At 37.9% G+C, this 20,421-nt stretch overlaps 2 protein-coding genes across 4 annotated transcripts in view; one reads left to right on the top strand and one right to left on the bottom strand.

Moving 5' to 3' along the window:
• Cept1 (choline/ethanolamine phosphotransferase 1) overlaps nucleotides 1–14,517 on the bottom strand; it is a 42,765-nt gene extending 28,248 nt beyond the window's left edge. For both annotated transcript variants that reach the window (XM_055618122.1, XM_055618121.1), the window contains exons 1-3: nucleotides 14,432–14,517; nucleotides 6,208–6,614; nucleotides 233–380 (exon numbers count right to left, since the gene is read on the bottom strand). In XM_055618122.1, coding sequence (XP_055474097.1) covers nucleotides 233–380; nucleotides 6,208–6,546 — 487 coding nt within the window. In that variant the 5' untranslated portion in view covers nucleotides 6,547–6,614; nucleotides 14,432–14,517. The remainder of the gene's footprint in view (nucleotides 1–232; nucleotides 381–6,207; nucleotides 6,615–14,431) is intronic.
• Nucleotides 14,518–14,577: 60 nt separating this feature from the next.
• Dram2 (DNA damage regulated autophagy modulator 2) overlaps nucleotides 14,578–20,421 on the top strand; it is a 24,804-nt gene continuing 18,960 nt past the window's right edge. For both annotated transcript variants that reach the window (XM_055618123.1, XM_055618124.1), the window contains exons 1-2: nucleotides 14,578–14,669; nucleotides 18,775–18,902. The gene's annotated coding sequence lies outside the window, so the exon portion shown is untranslated. The remainder of the gene's footprint in view (nucleotides 14,670–18,774; nucleotides 18,903–20,421) is intronic.

The raw sequence follows: 20,421 nt of genomic DNA on the forward strand, positions 1-20,421 counted from the left end.
TTAGGGCTAAAAACAAAATCAAAAAACAAGTTTAGGTTCTAAATTTCCCAATAATGCCAACAATGAACAAGCATTAACCAGAACAAGTTAAGAAAAACAAAACAAAACAAAACAAAACACTGCAATTTAATATAGAAATCATCTGTTTGGGAACTAAATCTATTTATCTCAACACTGCTTATCATATTATTTCTAACAGTTAATAATTCTCAGCACTAACAAGCAACAATACCTGTTGATAGTGAGTCACAGCCATGATCGAAAAGTTCTCCCAAAGGAGAACTACTATTGGTTCTTCTTGCCTGTTTCCCATCTATAGCATCCAAAGACTGGTAAATGAAAAGGCCACATGCACAAGCAATGTATGCCCAGAGAGGTGCCTGTGAAATAAAAACAGAAAAGCAAGAACACTCAAATTTTTTCATTATTAGATTTGGCTAATATGTTTCTTTAATGGAAGATATTTAATCCTTGTTTCAATCACATTTACTTGTGTGTGTGTGTGTGACATGCGGAGGTAAGAGGTTCTCTTCTACCATTTGAGATCAGGAATTAAACTCCGGTCTTCAAGCTAAGAGGCAACTGCTTTTTCCCATTAAGTCTATTTTAGCAGCCCAATTTTCTCTTCATTCTCTAGAAAAGTACTCCTAGTTGAAAGCTGTAGAGATGACTGAAACACTAAATAATAAAGAACTTACTGAAGCCTGAAGTAACTGATATTGTTGGCAAAATTAACTCCCTCTTTCTAAGGGTGCTAGAGAAGGTCTCTGATAACACTAGATGCCATGTGTCTCTAGGGATTTATCAGCCAAATTTCTAAAGTATAAAAATCTGCATCTGTACTAAATATGCAGACATTTTTTCTTATTTTCTTAAATAATAACACATATAGCTACTTAAGAGCAGGTACAGTATACTGGGTACTATGAGTATTCTAGAGAATCTTTACAGAACATGAAACGGTACATGTGGGCTATATGAACACTAAACAATTTTGGAGAAAGTACTTAAGCATCTCCAGACTTTGATTTCAGTGTGGGAGTTGTAGATGCAACCCTTCACAAAGTAGGACTGTATTTTGGAAGAATTTTTAAAAACTCTCATGAGGGACTACAATGCCTTCTTTAAATTTCTTCCAGTTTTTACTCAACATACTAGCCTTGCATGGTAACCTACCTATAATTCTAGCATTTGGGAAGTAAAGTCTGGGGGATCAGACATTCAAGGTTAATTATGGCTATAAAGATAGTTCATATGGCCAGCCTGGGTTTCTTGAGACCCTGTCTTAATTTTTGTTGTTTTGAAACAGGGAATCGCGTAGCCTAGTCCATCTGCAAACTCTCTACATAGCTAAGTATGGTCCTGAATTCCTTCTGCCTCTGCCTTCCAAGTTCTAGAATGACAGGGCTATAGTATCATGCTTGACCAAAATTTTCCTTATTTTATGAGGGAGGGTCTGACATAGTACAGCCTGCTGGACTCAAATCCATAGGTAGCTGAGGATAGCCTGAAATTCCTGATCCTCCTACCTCTATCCCTCCTGAGACCTAGGATTAGAGGCGTGTGTCACTATGCTTGGAAATGTTGCCTAATCAAGTAATCAAAACCACAAAGAACTAGTAGTTTCCCTTAATTTTATTTGGGAAATACTAGGTTCAACAGTATTAAGCCCATTTCTAACTTCTTCATGGCAGGACTTCTAGCTTCCTGAATGCATACTGAGAATGTTTTGAATGGCCAGTCATGCAAATACTTCCCTCATTTTCTTTATCAAGCAATTTGCTCTTAACATGTTTTTTTTTTTTTTAAATAAAGGTTCACAGAAAAACGTAAGGACAATGACATGCTGCTTTTCAGAAGCTTTGAATATTATTTTTCAAATATTTATAGTTACATTATTAAATAATACTTTGTCTTTTCTTAGAAAATGAACTATTAATATTGATTTAAATGTTTTGCGTTTTCCTATATAGCTCATGAAAAAAATTATCACAGTATTTTCTTAGATAGTAGTTATCAAGTTACACTGTATTTATAATCAACAGTTCTAAGATATTCAGTATATTCAATACTAGAAAGGGATTTTTCTCTGCTAGAGGTCTATTTATACCTTAGCTTTTAAACAATACCGATCTTCTTTTAAACATTTTTTTTGGTGCTCCTCTCTTGTGACACTGAGGCTATTAAAAGGACCAAGTACACAGCTCTCTGAAACCAGGCAATACCTGGTTATGCAAGCATTATGTGCACTAAAGCACACTGAAATAGCCAAGGAACCCTTTGTAACCAAGGGTCTCTCTTTTGGACTCAGATCTATTATTCCTTTTTCCTGAAGGACTCAGCATCCTCTCGGACCTACTGTCCCAACATGTGGCCATTAGCCATGTGTAAATATTTTCATTTAAGTATAATCAGATAAAAATTCAGTTCTTTAATTATACTTTCAGATGCTCAATTGTCAAGTGGCTTACTGCCATCCTAGGCACACAAAGTATACTCCAACACCCCAGAAATGCTATTGAATAGCTCTGCTTTGAAGAACTAAAACACAAGACCTTCTTGGGACCGACTTAGGATTTTAATGAGCTAGCATATTACTTTGAAAACAGAGATGACTCCAACTACTAGTGTGCACAAAATGTCAGGTAAAAGCAAAATAACAATTATGTACACAAAAAAGAGAGACTAAAGTTTTGCTGATTTTATCTTTTTCTTTATCTCTGTAAATCTGCAAAAATATCTAATCATTACTTTCTCCTCACCTCCATTATTTTACAACTCTCATGGGTTTTTTTTTTTGTTTGTTTTGTTTTGTTTTTAATAAGAAAGCCTCCTACTCCAAGTATGGTCTCAGCTTAGTTAAAAGCCTGGCGAAGGAAGGAATACAAATACCAGCAAGGTATCATTAATTGAGATTGGTAGGTAAGGAAGGCAAGTGCAAAATCTTGCAGAAATGCAAGGAAGTAAGGAAAGGTAGGTGTAATGATTACTCTCTATTGTCAAACTGACTGGATTTAAAATCACCCTGGAAACATCCCTGAGTGTATCTGTGAGGCTGTTCCAAAAAGGTTAACTGAGGAGGGAAGACCAGATCCACCCTGAATATGGGTGGTACCCATATTCATACACAGGGGCCACAGACTGAGACCAGAAAATGGAGGAAGGTAACTCAGTAACAGCGTTCATTTTTCTCTGCTTCTTGACTGCAGATGCAATGTGACCCGCTGCCTGATGTCCCTGCCACCAACTGCCTTCCCTGAGACTTTCCACATTTCTCTCAACATGTGAACCAAGATAAATCCTTCAGTTGCTTTGTCATAGCATTAAGAAAAGTAACTAATATATTAGAAAGGAAGATTTTTACTTTTCCTTTTAAATCTTTTTTCTTTGAATTTCTTTATAGAATACTTCTCTCTTTTGAATACCAACAGAAATTAAGTATGCGGAGATACTGTGAATGTGGTATTTTAATTTTCTTTTAATTTTTCTATGCCAAAAGTTGAACAAGTTATTTTAGTAAATTAAATCAAAAGCACAAAACTTAGCAACAAACACAAATGAGTAAACAAAAAAAAACCTTCATGATTAAATGACAAAAAACAAAAAACAAAAATGACTGTAATTAAATTCAACAAAAAACAAAAAGAAAAAAGAAAAAAGTTTCCCACTCTGCAGCCCTGGTTTGGCTGGAAATAGACACCCTCCTGCTTTAACTTCTCAAATGATGGGTTTACAAGTACCACCATATCTATCAGATGTCTGGTTTATTCCTCCTCCTCTTCCTGCTCCTTTAGCAGTGCTGACAACTCAGTAAAATTCAATAGTAACAGAACGGCTCAGTTTTAATTTTCACATGATTAAAACAGGTAATACTAACTTCCTTTACCTGTCTTATGTGGAAAGGGTAACTCAAACATATTTACATAACGCTGCAAGACTAAAATCAACATTAGTTTATGGTACCAAAACCTAAGCTAAGGCTGGGCATGGGTGGTGTGCCTCTGTAATATTAACCCCAGCACTTGAAAGGCATGGGCATGGGGACTGAGAGTGCTCAAGTCCAACCTGGTCTACACACTGAGATCAGCCTGAAACAAAGTGAGGTTCTGTCTCAAAAAACAAAAAAATGTTAAGTTGTTTTTAAAAAGAGTTCTAATTTTTAATGGTGTATATGTGTATCAGTGTGTGGGTATATGTTAATGCACATGCCCAGGGAAGCTGGATGACAATGGTGCATCCCTGGAGCTGGAGTTACAGGTGGTTCCAAGCCACCAGATTTGAATATTAAGAGCCTAACTCTAAGAGCAAGGTCTTAACCACTGAGCTACTGCGCTAGACCAGACAATGTAAAAAATAAATAAAATAAAATAAATAAAATAAAACAATAAAATAAAATAGCAATGAAACAAAAGCCCAGTAGGTATGTGAGCACATGCTTGTAATCATAGTTACAGAAGATGATTCTGACTCAATAAACAAACAACACTCAAAACATAAACCCCAAAACAAACGACATCTAAGCTACTAAGCTGATAAAATTTAAATATTTTAGTAACAAACAGATCAAAGGGATATTTTGGTTCCCATTTATAAAAGAGATTACCATTTCTTTCTGGAGAATTTGGTGAACTTACTTTCTTTACCTGTCTACCAGGAGTTTCCCTTTTCTAACAAAAACAAACCCAGCTAAAGCCATTCAAATAATAAACTTCATTTTCTATTAGAAAGACTGGTATTTACATGTAGAAGGTTTGGAAGGGAAGAAATAATGTAATTATATTATAATCTAAAAAAAAATATATTAAAAACAAAAAGCTTAAAAAATCTTTAGCATAAAAATGTAACACACGTACACAAAGCTTCACCATCTCTTCTGGTAAAGACACAGAAGAATCAGACGTAATGAACTGAAACTTTCCTCGGTGCTAAATATATAGAACTTCGATTTTAAAATATGAATAAACAAAATAAAAATAACTCAATGGGGACTTAGATGTTTGTTTCACATATATTTATCAAAGCAGAAATCAGGAATGGGAGGGGGATGTAAGGAAGAAAGTTTCATACTTAATGTCTGACGAAATGAAACAAGAGTCAGCTTCTATCTACTGAGCACCATATGCTATACATCCCGAATAAATAGGTTGGAGACTTTATGTATCTTACTGACAATCACAGAGATGATAGAGCTATCACAGAAGATAGCCATGACTTAATTTAATGTATCTTGAGCTGAGTCTAACAAGTCTTTCTACCATGCATAACATGCAGCTTTGAAGGTCATTACCCCTTACTCCTACATGCAGAGCACTGAAAGAGTGCGGAAGTCATTTTTCACTTTGAGTCTTCCTATTCTTTATTCAAATAAATATAAATCACTTAAGAAAACTGTATGCAAAGTATCACAGAGAACCACGGTTACCTAGCACATTCTACAGTGTTCCATAAATGATTAATGTCTGAGACACTCTTAAACTCCCTGATCCTCTTTCTAGATCTGGCTTAGGATTATTAGAATCCTTGCATTGGAATCAACTCCCTCCCTGCTATCCCTTTCAAAGATGCATAAATCTAGACTGAAATCCTTTGGAATTTGGAGTTCAGGCTTCAGACAATCCCATGTGAAATAGCTCAAAGGACATGTGATGTCATTCTACAACTGGATTGGTCTTTGCTCCGTAAGTATCCTGACTGAAACACAGCAAGCTATCTGAGAAAAATAAGTCAGATATGGTGGTGTATGTTTGTAATCTCAGCATAAGATAGAAGTTAGGGAGTCTGAAGCCACTCTGAGCTTTAGAGCAAAATTCTGTCTCCAAATAAGGAGAAATTAGTAATACATTCACAAACTCTCCATGAACCATGTTTGCATAATAAAAGAGGAATTAAAAGAGAAGAAAAACATATGTGGAACAAATGGCCAGGCTAGGCCTGTCTTAAACTTGCTGCAAAGCACACAATTCTGACATCACACCTGGCTGAGGAGAACACTTTTGAAAAGCCTTGTTTATAGTCATACCATCTCAAATGTTTCTGTTTACAGTAGTATATAAAGTAGAAAGGACTTATGCAATTAGTGTGATAGGATATTTATAAACAGTTAACCAAATAGACATGATGATAATTTGCCTTTGTATAAAATGACCTAGGAATCCCATACAATGTTTCTGGATTAAAACAAAGGCTACTGTTACTAAACACTCTTACCTGTTCTGTGGCTGTAGGGCAGTAGAAGACTAACAAAATAGTTGTACAGATATTTATCGATAGTCCAATGATGGTGATGAGATTTGGGGCAATCCATGAGGGAACTCTTCCAACTAGCCATTCCCAGTATCCTTGCATTAAGGGCTCAAGAAGAGACCGTCCAGCACTCTGATACCTGTGTTCTTCTAGCCGTTTTAACTGGTGTCTTGACAGTGGTGGTGTTGGTAACTGAAACAATTTATTTAATACACACCCTGTAGTACTCATATGCCCGAAGCCCACAGGGGACTCCGGGTGAGAATCTCCACATCGTTTCCTTGTTGATCGATGCCCACTCATGGATCTTGGTTTTCTTCTACTTGGAGACAATGATTTATCTTATTCAGTAGCCGTTTGTGGCTATTTACCTAGAGGTGGGGAAGGAGATATATTACCAGTAAATTAAATATATATATATATATATCAGCCTAACTGAGCAACAACCAGGAAACTGATATAGTTCTAGCTCTTACTAAGAAGTATATAAATGTCCTTTAAGTGAAATTATAAGACCTTAATAGTCATACACCTCCATACTTATACCTTATCTGACTGTACAGCTCAATCCATCTTATACTGCTTCTGGTTAAAAATGGGATCAAATGTTGGAAATAGGCTAATCATTTTATACACAAATGTGCGTATTATACACACGTGTATAGAAAATGAGGTGCTAACCTAGAAAATTAGTATTAATATTAAATGGCTAATTTAGCTGAAATGGGGTGTGTGTGGTGTGGAGGATTAGACCGGGAGGTCTTCTACATGCTAAGCAGGTACTCTACCACTGAGTTACAACACCATCCTCTTAAACTACATGTTTAATTATTATAGATAATATTTATTAAGAACTTATACCCCCAAACTAAGAACACTTTGTAAGTTAATTAATTTCATCCTTATAACAACCCTAGAAGGGTGGAGTGTGTATGCTAATTATCCAAATTTTTACAGGAAAACAAAAAAACCTAGACAGAGAACCTAGACTGATGAACATGTTCAAATTATATGGCTGTTAAGTGTTGGTCAAACATAGCTAAATCAAAAGATAAAACTTACTACTGGAAAGGGATATGGATGGTATTACAGGTGATACTGTTAACAAACAAAAAGTTATGAGACCAGCACTGCATACACATGTATCTGCAGGACGATCTGAGGAAGCGTAGGAAGAAAACAAAGTGGACCAAGTGACAGTCACAAGGACCTTTGAGTGCCAATTCTGGGAAGTGTGCTTGAATTAAAAAAAGATAACATAATTATTATAATTAAGCATATAAGAATTATAGTAGTCTTTTCAACATTAGTAGGAGAGTTATATATTTATTAGTCACATGGACAAAAAAGAACAATTAAAAATTAATTAAAAGTTAGCATATGATGGCAATGGTTTAAGTGATGAGGGCTTACAGTAAGCAGATAAAATGTTAGTGCAAACGATAGTTAAGTCTACTAGTAATTTCTATTTTGAAGGAAGAATCAGCAGAACGTTCTCAGGCATTTGGTATAAGGGGTGAAAGGGAAGAAAGAGTCAGCCCCTAGAGAGTCATGCCACTAAATGGGCAGTGAAAAGTTTCTAGCTTGTTGTCTTTTGGAGTGAGAGGTGAGCAGGGAACTGGGGCAGTTGACAGCACAGGGAGAACAACCGCAATCTTCCTTTTAACCCGGAGGCTCCCACTTAATAAGCAACCCTTTCACTGCTGAGCATACATGCTCAGCCTAAAGAGACTTTGGTTTTTTTGTTTGTTTTTCATTATGCTGGTGCAATAGTGGCACAGATTTGTAAGAGTAATCACTCTCTGATTGGGTTTGAGGTCAGACATGAGATGGAACCCATGTCTGACACTGTGAGGGTTGCCAAGAACCTGAGATTAGATAAGCCATGGGCCAAAGAAAAAATAAAATATTATTTTTCTGCTAAAGCAGTACTTCCCAACCTGTGAGCAGTGATCTTTTTAAGGTAAAATGACCCTTTCAGAGGGGTCACCTAAGATTATTAGAAAGCAGAGAGATTTACACTATGATTCATAACAGTAGAAAAATTACGGTTATGAAGTAGTAATGAAAATAATTTTATGGTTGGGGGTCACCACTAACATGAGGAACTATATTAAAGAGTTGCAGCATCAGAAAAGTTGAAAACCATTGTGCTAAATATATCATTGAGATGACTCCTAACGACATTATGCTATAGTTATAGATGAGGCCCTTGCTCAGCCATCATAGAAGAAACTTCTTTAACTAGACAAGAACTAACACAGAAACCCACAACTGGACAATGTGCACAAAGTGAAAGAATTGAAGCACTCAGTTCTAAATGGGATGTCTTCATCAAACCCCTCCTCTTGGCTCAGGGATCTATGTGGAAGAGTATTTCCTTGGATGCCCCCCCAAAAGAAACCCAAAAACAACAACAAAAATCCCATGTCTTCAAGATAACAAAAGAATTGAATTGATGCACATAAGAATTCACAGTGACTGTGGCAGAATATACAGGGCCTGCATAGACTCAAGCCAGATGGGGTCCCAGCTGAAAGGACATGGACACAGTCACAGAAGTCATCCCTAACGAAGAAACTATCTGCAACTGATACCTGCTTGCAAAGAAAAAATTAGTTTTCTCTAATGAATCTCACTACATATATTAACTACACTTCAGGGTAGGCCCAAGAGTAATGGGTAAACACAAAATGAATGGTGTTTTTGTAGACTTTTTGTCTCATTTTGCTTTGTTTGGTCATGTTTTGTTCTACTGGTCTTTTGCTTGTATATTTTCTTTCCAATTTCACGGTTTTATTTATTTTTGTTTGCATGTGTTTTTCTTGAGTATTTTTGTTTTCAAAGAAAGAAAGGCCCTGGAGTTGTGTGAGTGGAGAGGATCTGGGAGGAGTTGGAGAAAGAAAAAAAAAAAAAGTGAGATCAAAATATATTGTATGAAAAGATTTTTTTTTTTTTTTTTCAGTGAAAAAGATAGCATCTTGCTGTTTATCTAGGCTGGCTAGCCTTGAATATCTGCACACAAACTTTCTTGCCTCAGCCTCCAAAGTGGCTGAGACCACAGGTGTATACCTTTATGCCTAGTTGATACACACAGCTTTTAGTTTAAGGGGTTTCAGTGAAATCAAAAGGCTGTAGTTTAGTTGAGAGATGTAATTTCACTTAAAGCCAAAGTCTACAAACTAGAAAGCGGGAAGTTCTTGAAGAGATTAAATATGAAGAGAAAAGGAAACCCATCTTTACTGAATAGGAGGAGCATTAACACAAAAAGCTTAACAACAAAACAAAGTAAGTCTGGATAGAACCAACAAGACCTACTAAGAGGTATACTGCGATATTCTCGTTTAAAACTACCCAGGAAGCAATATGAATATCCCAGAAACAGTGCACTATGGAAATTTCTAATGTGATCTACGGTCTCAGGTATTTTAACAGTGGAAATAGTCAGTTGTTCTACCTATCTCTCGCCCCTTTTTTTTTTTTTGACAGGATCCAGTTTATTCTGCCTTGGCAAGGTGACCTGAGAGCAATAGGTTTTTCCTGAGAACGGGGAAATATAATATAATACCTTATAATAGAGGAAGAGACTGAGGGAAAAAAGGTGGGAGAAGTGAAGGTGAGTAGTAACATAGACTGGAAAAACAACCTGACACTGAATACAATGTTTGTATCACATACAGTGCAACGCCTCTCCTCTATATCCCAGAATATATATATATATATATATATATATATATATATATATATATATATATATATATCTCCAATTCCAAAACTTTAATACCACTTATATGTCTAAAACCTCTGCATGTATCTCCATGTTTAGTTAAAAAAAATTGAGCAAATTTCCAAACTCCAACAAATAAACTCACACACAATTTAAGCAACTAGAGTACTGTGCTACAGCAATGCTTAAATAATATATTAACAAATATATAAACAACATATAGCTATGTTATAACTTTAGACTGAAAGGTAGACTACCAATCACCAAAATACCTACCTTTATAGTAACTGAATTTATTTCTTTATTCTCTCCTTCCTCCCCTATTTTGAGACAGAATTTCATTCTGCATGCCCAGGCTGACCCAGAATGTGCTAGGTAGTCCAAGCTGAACAGGGAACTTTCAATCCTCCAGTCTCAGGCTCCTCAGTGTTAGTATTATCAGCATCTAGCAGCCAGTTTCTCTATAGCTAAATTGGATGATCCATTTTTTTTTAATATTTATTAATCTATAACCAGCTGTTATAGGATGTCTCTTGAAAAAGATATAAAAGTTTAGTTGGCTCCATCTTTATTTTGTTGGCTCAGTGTGTTTCATTCTCATACTGTTTTTGTTTTTTAAAAGGGAGTACACAGAGGGCTCTAGCTTATTTTAACTGAATAGCTACAAGCAATTGATCCTAATGGTTTTAAGTTTAAGCATCTGGCAGGACTAGGTGAGAAACTGATACTTTCCTTTTGAGTTCTTCCCCTCATGACCTAATTTCTTTTAACCTTTTACTGTTCATTAAAACAAAAACAAACCACCAAAACAAAACAAGAACACCATTCTTGACAAATTGTGTCTGATCTAACCATTATATAAGTCATACATTATTAAAAGACAGTGAGTTTTTGAACACCTCAATTTGACAACACTGTAAATGTGAATTCAGGTACAAGCACCCCTGACATACTACTTTACTTTCAACTTATGCCAACAGCCAGAGAGATTGCTGACACTGCTCTAGGTCATCTCCACCTTTCCTCCAGCAATCCCATGGGAGAGGGGCTACTAACAATGGGAAAACAACAACAAACCCTGGCTATCTGAATTTTGAAAAGCTAATAATACACGCTAAAGGAGGAGACAGCTGCAAAAAGAAGCTTAGGAGAGAAAGAACAAAGAGCATGAGAATGGAAATTTGGGAAGACATTGCAAATATTAACAAAAATTATCTCAACTGCTTGAATTTTGAATGTGCGTGTGTGTGTGTGTAGTCAGGTCTATGTCCAAAGGGTATGCAGAAAGTATCTTTTCTTACTACATAAGAAATTAAAATCATAACAAGAAAAAAAAAACAGCAAATTAGAAATTATTGCTGACTAGCCTAGAAACATACCACTCAAGGTAATGTTTATGAGAGAAAAGTTCTAAGTTCCAAATGTACCTAGTATGTGAGTGTAGTGAACAAAACAGACATGCTCCCATACCTACCTAGTAATAAAATCTGGCAAGCAAGCAGAAATACTATATGATATGACAGCCATTATACAGAAAATAAAGTGTTGAGACAGAAAAGAATTGGAAGTATACATTTTAAATAATGGTGGAAGTCATCAAAGAAAGTAGTTTTATACCCAGCTCAGTGAAAAAGAGGGGACTAGGTACATTAAGAACAGGACAAAGAACAGTCCAAGAAATGGAGAATGGGGCAGTAAAGTATACCTTGTTCTGGTATCTAAGAGATCACAACGGCAGAACAAAAGTTAATGAAATAGGAAAATAAAGTCTGAGGCATCACTGAATGCAGAGGTTCACAGGCTATGGTTGGGCATTGAGATTTTACTTTGATTCAATGGAAAAGTACCAATGAGCCTGTAATAAAACCTACAATTTTAGAGTACAGCCTGTTAACTGAGAACAGGTTTTCATAATTATACAAGTAATTTTAAACTGAAAAAAAAAAAGGCTGCCTGCAGAAATTCAGTTTATAATATTGTCCACTCTAGCAACCTTTCTACTTGTATTCAGTTAATACCCTCTCTCCTGCTACAACTTGGCTCTAGTGCTCAGCTTTCATGTAGACCTTATCTTGCTTTGAAAGTTTTCTGTTTGTAGAGCTTTATTTTGTTTTTACCCTCCACAATGTTCTTTAAGTTCCACGAACATGGGACCATTCCTTTCTTGTTATCATTCTTTCCCCCACAATCTCATTCCACAGTTGACATTTAAAAAAAAAAATCAATACTTACTATGATTCTTCTAGTATTTAATAAGCACTTGGTTATTCTAAACTTAGATATGCCATTCTACACTCCCAGGAAGTGCAAAAGGCTGTGTGAGTGGTGTAAGTGGGTCTTGTCCTCAATTTAGTTACATTGTATGTCAGCCAATAAACTTGTTGGAAGCATAAAAGGGAGGTTACCTAACAAAGCATTTTCTTGTGTAGTCATGAATATATATGTGTGTGTGTATATATAACAAAGAAATAATACTTAATACATTTTATTAAAATCAATCTGAGTTTCAAGTCTCCCACTTAGAGCAAAGGTTAACAGTATTAGACCTGCCTTATTCCTGTCATCGACGAGGGGAGCATGTGATAAATGTCATGTTCAATAAAACAGCAGAAAAAGAAAACTTATCTGCTGAGCAGACCATAAGGAAAACTTACACAACATCCAACTTGTGTGAACTTCTGTAACTTCCCTTCCGCCCCACCCCCACCCATGTTTAAGGGTGTCAGGTTTTTATCTGCACTGATTCAGCACTGTGTTTACAAGCTTTTCAGGGGGATTCATAGTACACAACTTTCTGACCTCTGCCACTACTCAAGTAAGGTACTAATTACTGAAAATATTAGGGAGGAAAACCATAGAAGAGGAAAAAAAATCAGAAGGAAAGAAAATTAATATGATCAAGGATTAAGCTCGGCAATATTTAACAAACGATATATAAAGAAGTTTGGAGAGAGCGTTTTTTTCTATACACTTGGAAGCAAAACAGTGCGTAGCTCAGATCTGGTGTTTTACTGAAGTGAAATCTTGTGTTCCTTAAAAGTGGAAATAGCTTTCATTTGGGGTATAGGGGAGCAAAAGCCTGGCCTCTTGTTCATTTTTCTGCTCTCTCAGCACCCTCAAAATGAACACCTCCAGAATTTCTAGCCGGTTTAAAGAGAAAAATATGGCCGGGTGGTAGTGGCCCACACCTTTAATCCCAGCATTCGGGAGGCAGAGGCAGGTCAATCTCTTGAGATTGAGGACATCCCGGTCTACACAGTGAGTTTCAAAACATCCAGCGATACATGAAGAAACCTTGTCTCGAAAAACAAAAACAAAAACCAACCAAACAAACAAACAAAACTCCAACAACAATAAGAGAAAATATATACCTTAGGAAAAAAAATGCTATGCAATAAAATGTAATTGGTGGTAATGTGAGAGGCAGATTACCTAATTCATTTCTTGCAAGGAATGGCTGTAATGACCAGCTATACAGGGACTTCAGTTTTTCTCAGCATAGAATAAATACGTAGTAAAATGTTTTTATAGTTTCAAATCTCTGGCATTCTTTCGAATGACGATAGTTTGAAACTGGAAAGGTTCCAAATGTCTTATACAGTTTCCTTGAGTTCGAGGCAGTCACTTCAAAACACACCTATCTGAACACATCCCTTTTAGTTCTAAAGAAGAAAGGAAATATCCTGGCCACTTACAGATAACGGCCTTATAAGCTGTTGAATAATGACTATGGATTTACCTACTACTGTAATAGAGGTTGTCTGGCGAGTTGAGAGTTCTGGCAAAACTATATATTTAACAGCAGTGATAACACGGTAAAATTCCATGCACGGAACTGCAAAAAAATCAAACTTGGTAAAATGGAAAGCTTGGGGTTCATCCAAACATTCCTGGGAACACAGGCAAACCCCAGCAATCTCCTTCTAAGAACGCGACTGCAATGAGCTCTAGCTGGCAGTCTCTGAGCTCGTCAACATGGGCTGAAATTTCTAGAAAAGTTGCTCAACAACAAGCGTGGCCCACGCCAGGAAACATCACCACCGCCCTCCAAAGGGAAGGCAAAGGACCGCACAGGATGCTGCACGGTTCGTGGACTTGGCAACACCGGGCCAGGAGGGTGTGGACTCGCCAGGCAAGGTCGGTTCCGCGCGGCCGGCGCCCCAGCCTGGGCTCGCCGTGGGCCGCCGCGCCGTGCTCCCTCCGGCGCTCACACCGCGCAGGCGCCCCTCCACCTCCAAACCCAGAGCTTTCGGGATCGCCAGCGTCGCCCCTCGCCCTCCCCACAACCCTGCGCGCGAGGCCACCCGGCGCCAGCAAGGACGGCTTTCCCCCACAGCTAGTCCGTCCGCGGCCACCCAGTTACGTCCTCCCGCCCTCGCTCCACTCCTCCCCGGAGAAATGCGCCCCATGACGGCCGCGACATCCCCGCCACTTCCCCAGGCCGGGGGCCCGCAGTCTTACCCCGAACCCAACCAGCGCAAGCCTAGAAATAGCAACTCCGACTCCAGCCGACTGAGTGACTGATAGGCGGCAGCACGTTCACGACACTTTCACGATTGCCGTAAAGAGGGGACTCAGAAAAGGCTGCTGCGCGCCTCCGATCTGCTCGGGAGCGCGCCCGGGTCTCCGCCCTGGCTCCTGCAGAGGACTTGATCTGCGTCTTGAGGCTGGAGGTGCTTGGTCCTGGACGGGAAAGAAGGTGGGTGGGAGGGCGGGGAGGGGAGAATGGCTGTCCTAGGGCCGAGAGTGGGCGTCCAGCGGGATGTTGTGTCGGAGGGTGTGTTCGCAAGCCGTGGTTGAGGGCGCAATGCGAGTCCCGTTCGCCCCAGCGGGCGCGCGGGAGCTACGGGAACCCTGGCAGCCTCACCTGGTTCGTCGAGCTTCGTGATGCACAGGACCGGAGTCGGGGTCTAGCTCCGGGAACCTACGGGTCATGGTGGTTCTTCGCGTCCTACTTTCTCTTTGGTACCTCTACCACCAGCATGTCCCAAGCGATGCTTCGTGCCAAGTTTGGTGTCTATATTTTTTCTGATGTCATGCACACAGTGAAGCTACAAGACGTAGGGTGTGTGTGTTTCCTGGGGGTTGCTATTGTTGAAGCTGCTCAAGAAACCTTTGTCCGAGTATCTTTTCTCATCTCTGTGCCCTTATTTGTACTTGGTGGGGACTGGGGAAGTTCAAAACTGAGACCAGTGGTGACCTTGTGTTTACAGGCTTCAGTCTACAACCCATGATTTTGTTTCAGGGAGTGGTCGCAAGCGGAAAGGAAGTTACTAGTCCTATGAATCCTGACCGCCACATTGCTTTGAAAAGCAGTGAGACGGGAATAAATTCTCCAGCTTTCCCAAGTTTATTTTATAAAGAAGAGTACCCAAATGCAACAAATTTATTTTGCATTATCAAATTTTCACTTCTTGGCCGTGTAACTAGATGCCTTAAGATTAGTCATTAGAAAATATTTACATTTGTCAAGAGGCCATGTTAGAACTTAAGAAAATAATCACTTTTATGCTTTGTTCAGGCCCTGATTTTCCGTGTACCTCCGAAACAAAGCGTGGGGCTACCGGTTTGTTCACTTGGAACATCCAGAGTTTACATTTTTATTTTTCTGTTTTTGTCACCACTTAGAAGAAACAACATAAAGAAGTTCATTTTACTATACCAGTAGCTTTTAAATGTGAAAAAAAACGTGACTGCATTTCTGATTCATGGAACGTCCAAGAAAGCAGAGAAAAACGGTTGAGAGATGCCAAAGGATTGGTTAAACATTCTTAACTGTTGTGTAAAGTTCTTAAATGTTTTCAAGTAATTTTAAAACTTTTGGGGGGGTACTGGAAATTGAACTTAAGGCTACTTTTTTGCTATGCAAACACTCTACCCATGTCTTTCAAAGGGTTCTTTAATGTTTTGACCTTTAAAATAGTTAACCATTACAATGTTAATCTTGGTCTGAAATTGCTCTCATACTTTAGCTTTTGGAGGTGAAGGTGCATGGGCAGTTAGTAGTCTTCCTGTCTATGTTAGCTTCTTAGTTGTCCCTGTCTTGCCTCTCAGCTGTCTGTTTAAACAGTTAGAAACTTTAAAACCTAAACCGATACAACTACATCTTACCCTGCCGTTATGACATTTTATAGTTATATTTCAAATTAGCATACTGTATCTCAGAAATTAAGTATTTTGCCTGAAACCCAATAAGTGATAATTGTGGGATTAAACAAACAACAAAAACCACAATGTTGAGGGGTTTAGGGAAATGTGTCTTCTGTACCAAACAATAAGAAAATTGACTTCCTACAATTAAACAGTTTTTATTTACAGCTGATAGGTCACTGTTGTGAAAAAGAAAAGAAAGAAACCTCAAGTATCAGCTCATATTTAAAAGAGACATTTTGCTCATACTGCTGCATTCTAATGCTCAGGCCACAGACACTGTTGGTTAATAGGCTAAGACTAATGTGCTGCTGAAAGTCATGTGGTTGAAATAATAACATAATCTTTGTATCTAGATTTTAGAATTTGAAAAAGGAACAGGTTTAAGTTCGGAAGATTAAAAACTTTTGAACTCATAAAACAGGTAATGTATCTTTCATATTGTAAAAAGGATCAAATAATATTTACTGACCACTTAACGATAGAACCTAACATCGATTATCTCACTTGGTATTTGAATAAGCCTCACTGAAGCAGCTAGGAGCTGTTTTTAGACTGATTAACGAATAAACCTGGGGCTTTGAGATGGCTCAGCATGTAAGGTACTTGCTAGCAACACTAATGACATGAGTTCTACCCCTGGGCTATACATAGTAGAAAAAGAAACTGATTCCTGAAATTGGTTCTCTGGCTACATGGCACTTACACTTCTCTCCCCTACCCCACATGCATAAAACTCATAAATAAAGGTAATTTACGAGTATTTGACAATATTAAAAGCTACTGCTGATTATACAGCACCAGTATGTCGGGTTCTTTTCTTGTTGTCACTGTAACTTCTATAATAACTGTCTAGCACAGTCTGGTGGAACTTTTCCAGGATAAGGAAATGTCCTGTATTTCTATTTTCTTGTTGCTGGCCTCTAGACTGGCTCAACATTTGAATCATGAAGAATACAACATGGGAACTGAAATTTGAATGTTTTTATATATTAATGTATATACCTTTCTAGTAACTAGTGTATGGTACAATCTGTGCTGATAATATTTTTATTTTTCAAAGGAAAAACTGGCTCAGCCAAGTTTTAAAGCTTGTCCAATATCATACAGTTTTACTTTTATAAAAGGGTTTGGGCAGGGCCATACTTATTAAAATGGAAATGTAGATTGAATTGGTAGAGGGGAAGAAAAGCAGTTCAACCAAGAGTGAAAAATCTAAATCAGACTAGTTACACTGTACAGTGGGTAAAGGATGGAAGGAAGGAATAAATGATGTGCAGAAGTAGAATTGCCATTATTTAATGGTAGCATGTGAGCATTTTGGAGAGAGCCTCCTCTGCAAGAGTTCCCGTGAAGTCCAAGAATCTGAGAAAATGATAATGCTGTTTATTGAAATAGAAAATCCAAGACCAGTTGCTGGAGTTAAGATGATTTGGTGCCAGTTTTTTGTTTATTCAACAAGTCCTGAGTAGTGATGGGTGAGTCCCTGCGTTTGCAGTTGCTGGAGCCTTTCCCCTTCACTAAATGATCATATCACAGAAAGTCAAGTTTTCTCAAGAAGTGCTTGCTTCTTCATGCAAAGAGCTTAGCAAAGGTTGTACGTAGAAGATAGCATTTGTGCTGTGTGTATATGTCAGTATGTCTGTAGGTGTAGGTGTACATGCATATTTGTGACTGTTGAGAACAGGACAGCCTCAGGTGCCATATACCTTTTTAAAAGATAGAATGACTCTCTAGCCTGGAACTTTTCCGGTAGGCTAGGCTGACTAGTGAGCCTCAGGAATATTCCTGTCTCTTCTTCTGCTGTGATAGGGTTACAAACACTCTGCCATACCTGGCTTTTATTTTAGATTTTGGATTAAGCTGAACTGTCTTTCCAGTCCTTTGCTGCATTTTGAATATTAAGGACTAGAAGTAAAAACCAGTAAAATGGGGAGGAGGCTATTCTACTAGTAGGGGGTCAAACAAGATGTTTTGAACATATCTTTTACCCAGACACCTAAATATTGAATGAGTCATATTAGCTTTTTAAAGGCTAAAACACAGTTCCTGTGAAAGAAAGGGGAATTCTTCAGCCAGGCGTAGTGTCTCATTCCTGTAATCCCAGAACTTGGAGGTAAGACAGGAGGATTTTAAATTTGAGGTACCTTAGACAATAGTGTATTTCAGGCCAGCCAGAACAAAAGGGTAAAACCATATCTCAAACCTTCTATAACCTCCCAAAACAGAGGGGAACCCTGGGGGCTGAAAAGTCAAAGAAGGAACTGAAGCAAGAGAGATAAACTAGCTATTGTCTTCGAAGCATTTGGCTTATAACAGGAAAAAGAACAGTGAAGAACTAGGAATAGAATTTTGCTTCCTACCAGAACTGGAAGGGAAGATTCATACCTTGATCTCCTGGTTACATGCTCTACATGATATTTTTCCAGTTTATGCAAATGGTATCGCTATTTCAGTGAGTAATATTTTCATAAGATAAGAAAACCAAACATTTCCTCTTAAATATGTAACTCTTATCTTCTGAACTGCCCTTTCTCAAGTTTAGCCAGGATTTTTAGAGTCTACACACACTCTGGGAATGCAGGACCAGAAGAAGCTCTCCCTCTTGGTAAAGCGAGATCACTGAAATTTGTCTCTTTTCTCCACACATCCAGGTAGAGGAATAGAGATATCTGATACTGGAAACAGTATAATACCTACCATCACTGACTCAAGCTTCGAGCCCACAGTCTACATGGTCTGAAAAACTAGAAGCCAAGGAATTAATACAAAGCTGGCCCAGGTAAGTAGTGAGTCAGAGGACTTGGCAAAAAACAAATACAAACTCTTCTTGAAATAATTCATCATTAATTTAAGTCTGTGTGTGTATGTGTGTGTTCGTGCATGCATGCCCATGCATGTTGCTGTTTGAATGTATCATGGTACACATGTGGAGGTCACAGAACAGCGTGGGGGAGTCATTTCTTTCCTACTGCCATGTGGATTCTGGGGATCAAACAACATTAAGTCTCTTAGAACTGGTCTTTTAAAACTTTTCCCACTCATAACCTTTTCTGAACAGAGAATTTTTTACGTGATGTTGGGTATATAGATATATGAACAAAACATTGATAATAAAATCATAAAGAAATTTATTTGAAACAATTCTTTGGCATACATACAGTATTACCATTTATGAAAGCTCATAGCAAATTTGAGTGCAAATGTGTTGAATGAACTGGTTTAGTAGTGTATTAAAGATTAAATGAATACTTGACACTCTAGGGCAGTGGTTCTCAGGGTCAAAGGGGCCTTTCACAGAGGTCACCTAGTACCATTGGATAATACAGATATTTACATCATGATTCGTAATAGTAACAAAATTACAGTTATGAAGTAGCAACAAATAATTTCATGGTTGGGGCCACCACAACATGAGATAAATGCAAATAAAACTTAGTATTTACACTAAAAACTGATTCCTAACACAGAGTAGCTTTGAATATGAGCTGAGGTGCTTCAGGCAGTGTTCACCGGTAAGTGCAAAGTGTACCTGTCTGATCAGCACCAAGGTTGTACAGAAGTTGTGCAATACGAGCACAGACAAGCAACTTCAGGTATTTCTGGATTTGTTATACTATTGAATTTGAATTTGTTTTTTATTGTATGTCCAGAATTCATTTCCTATTACCTCATTTTTGTTATTTTTCATAACCCCACATTCAGCTACATGACCCCCAATTTAAGAAGCTAGATTTTAGAATGCATTCAGATTATTGATCATTCAAGGACAGGCTCATAGTTGGAAGCCATAAAACACATGCAAGGAGTCTGGGAGGGTAGTTGAGTTGCTAGAATGCATAGCATTTAGGAAAGCGTGAGTTGGATTCGTAGTACTACACAAACTGGGGTGATGGCACATGCCTGTATCCTGGCGCTTGAGTGATGGAGACAAGAGGATCATGAATTCATAAGCCTTTTTGACTATATAAGGAGGTCTTGACTAGTCTAAGATTAAAAAAAAAAAAATCATGTAGGTTTTTCTTGTTTTGGATTTTTATACTTAATATAGTTTGTCATTTTTAGAAATTCTATCATCAATTTTGAGTTAATGATTTATAAAAGTATAATTCATGGTTTATTTTTTCATGCATAGGACCAGTTTGGCCCAGTACATTATGTGTACATGAAAGCCTTTGCTTTATTATATTGCCTTTATGCCTATGCGAAATAAAGATTAGTTGACTTTGTCTAACAGAAAGGAATAAGAAAGAAAGAAAGAAAGAAAGAAAGAAAGAAAGAAAGAAAGAAAGAAAGAAAGA

The sequence above is a fragment of the Psammomys obesus genome, unplaced genomic scaffold (assembly GCF_907164565.1).
Source record: "Psammomys obesus unplaced genomic scaffold, mPsaObe1.curated_primary_1811, whole genome shotgun sequence".
NCBI lineage: Eukaryota > Metazoa > Chordata > Mammalia > Rodentia > Muridae > Psammomys > Psammomys obesus.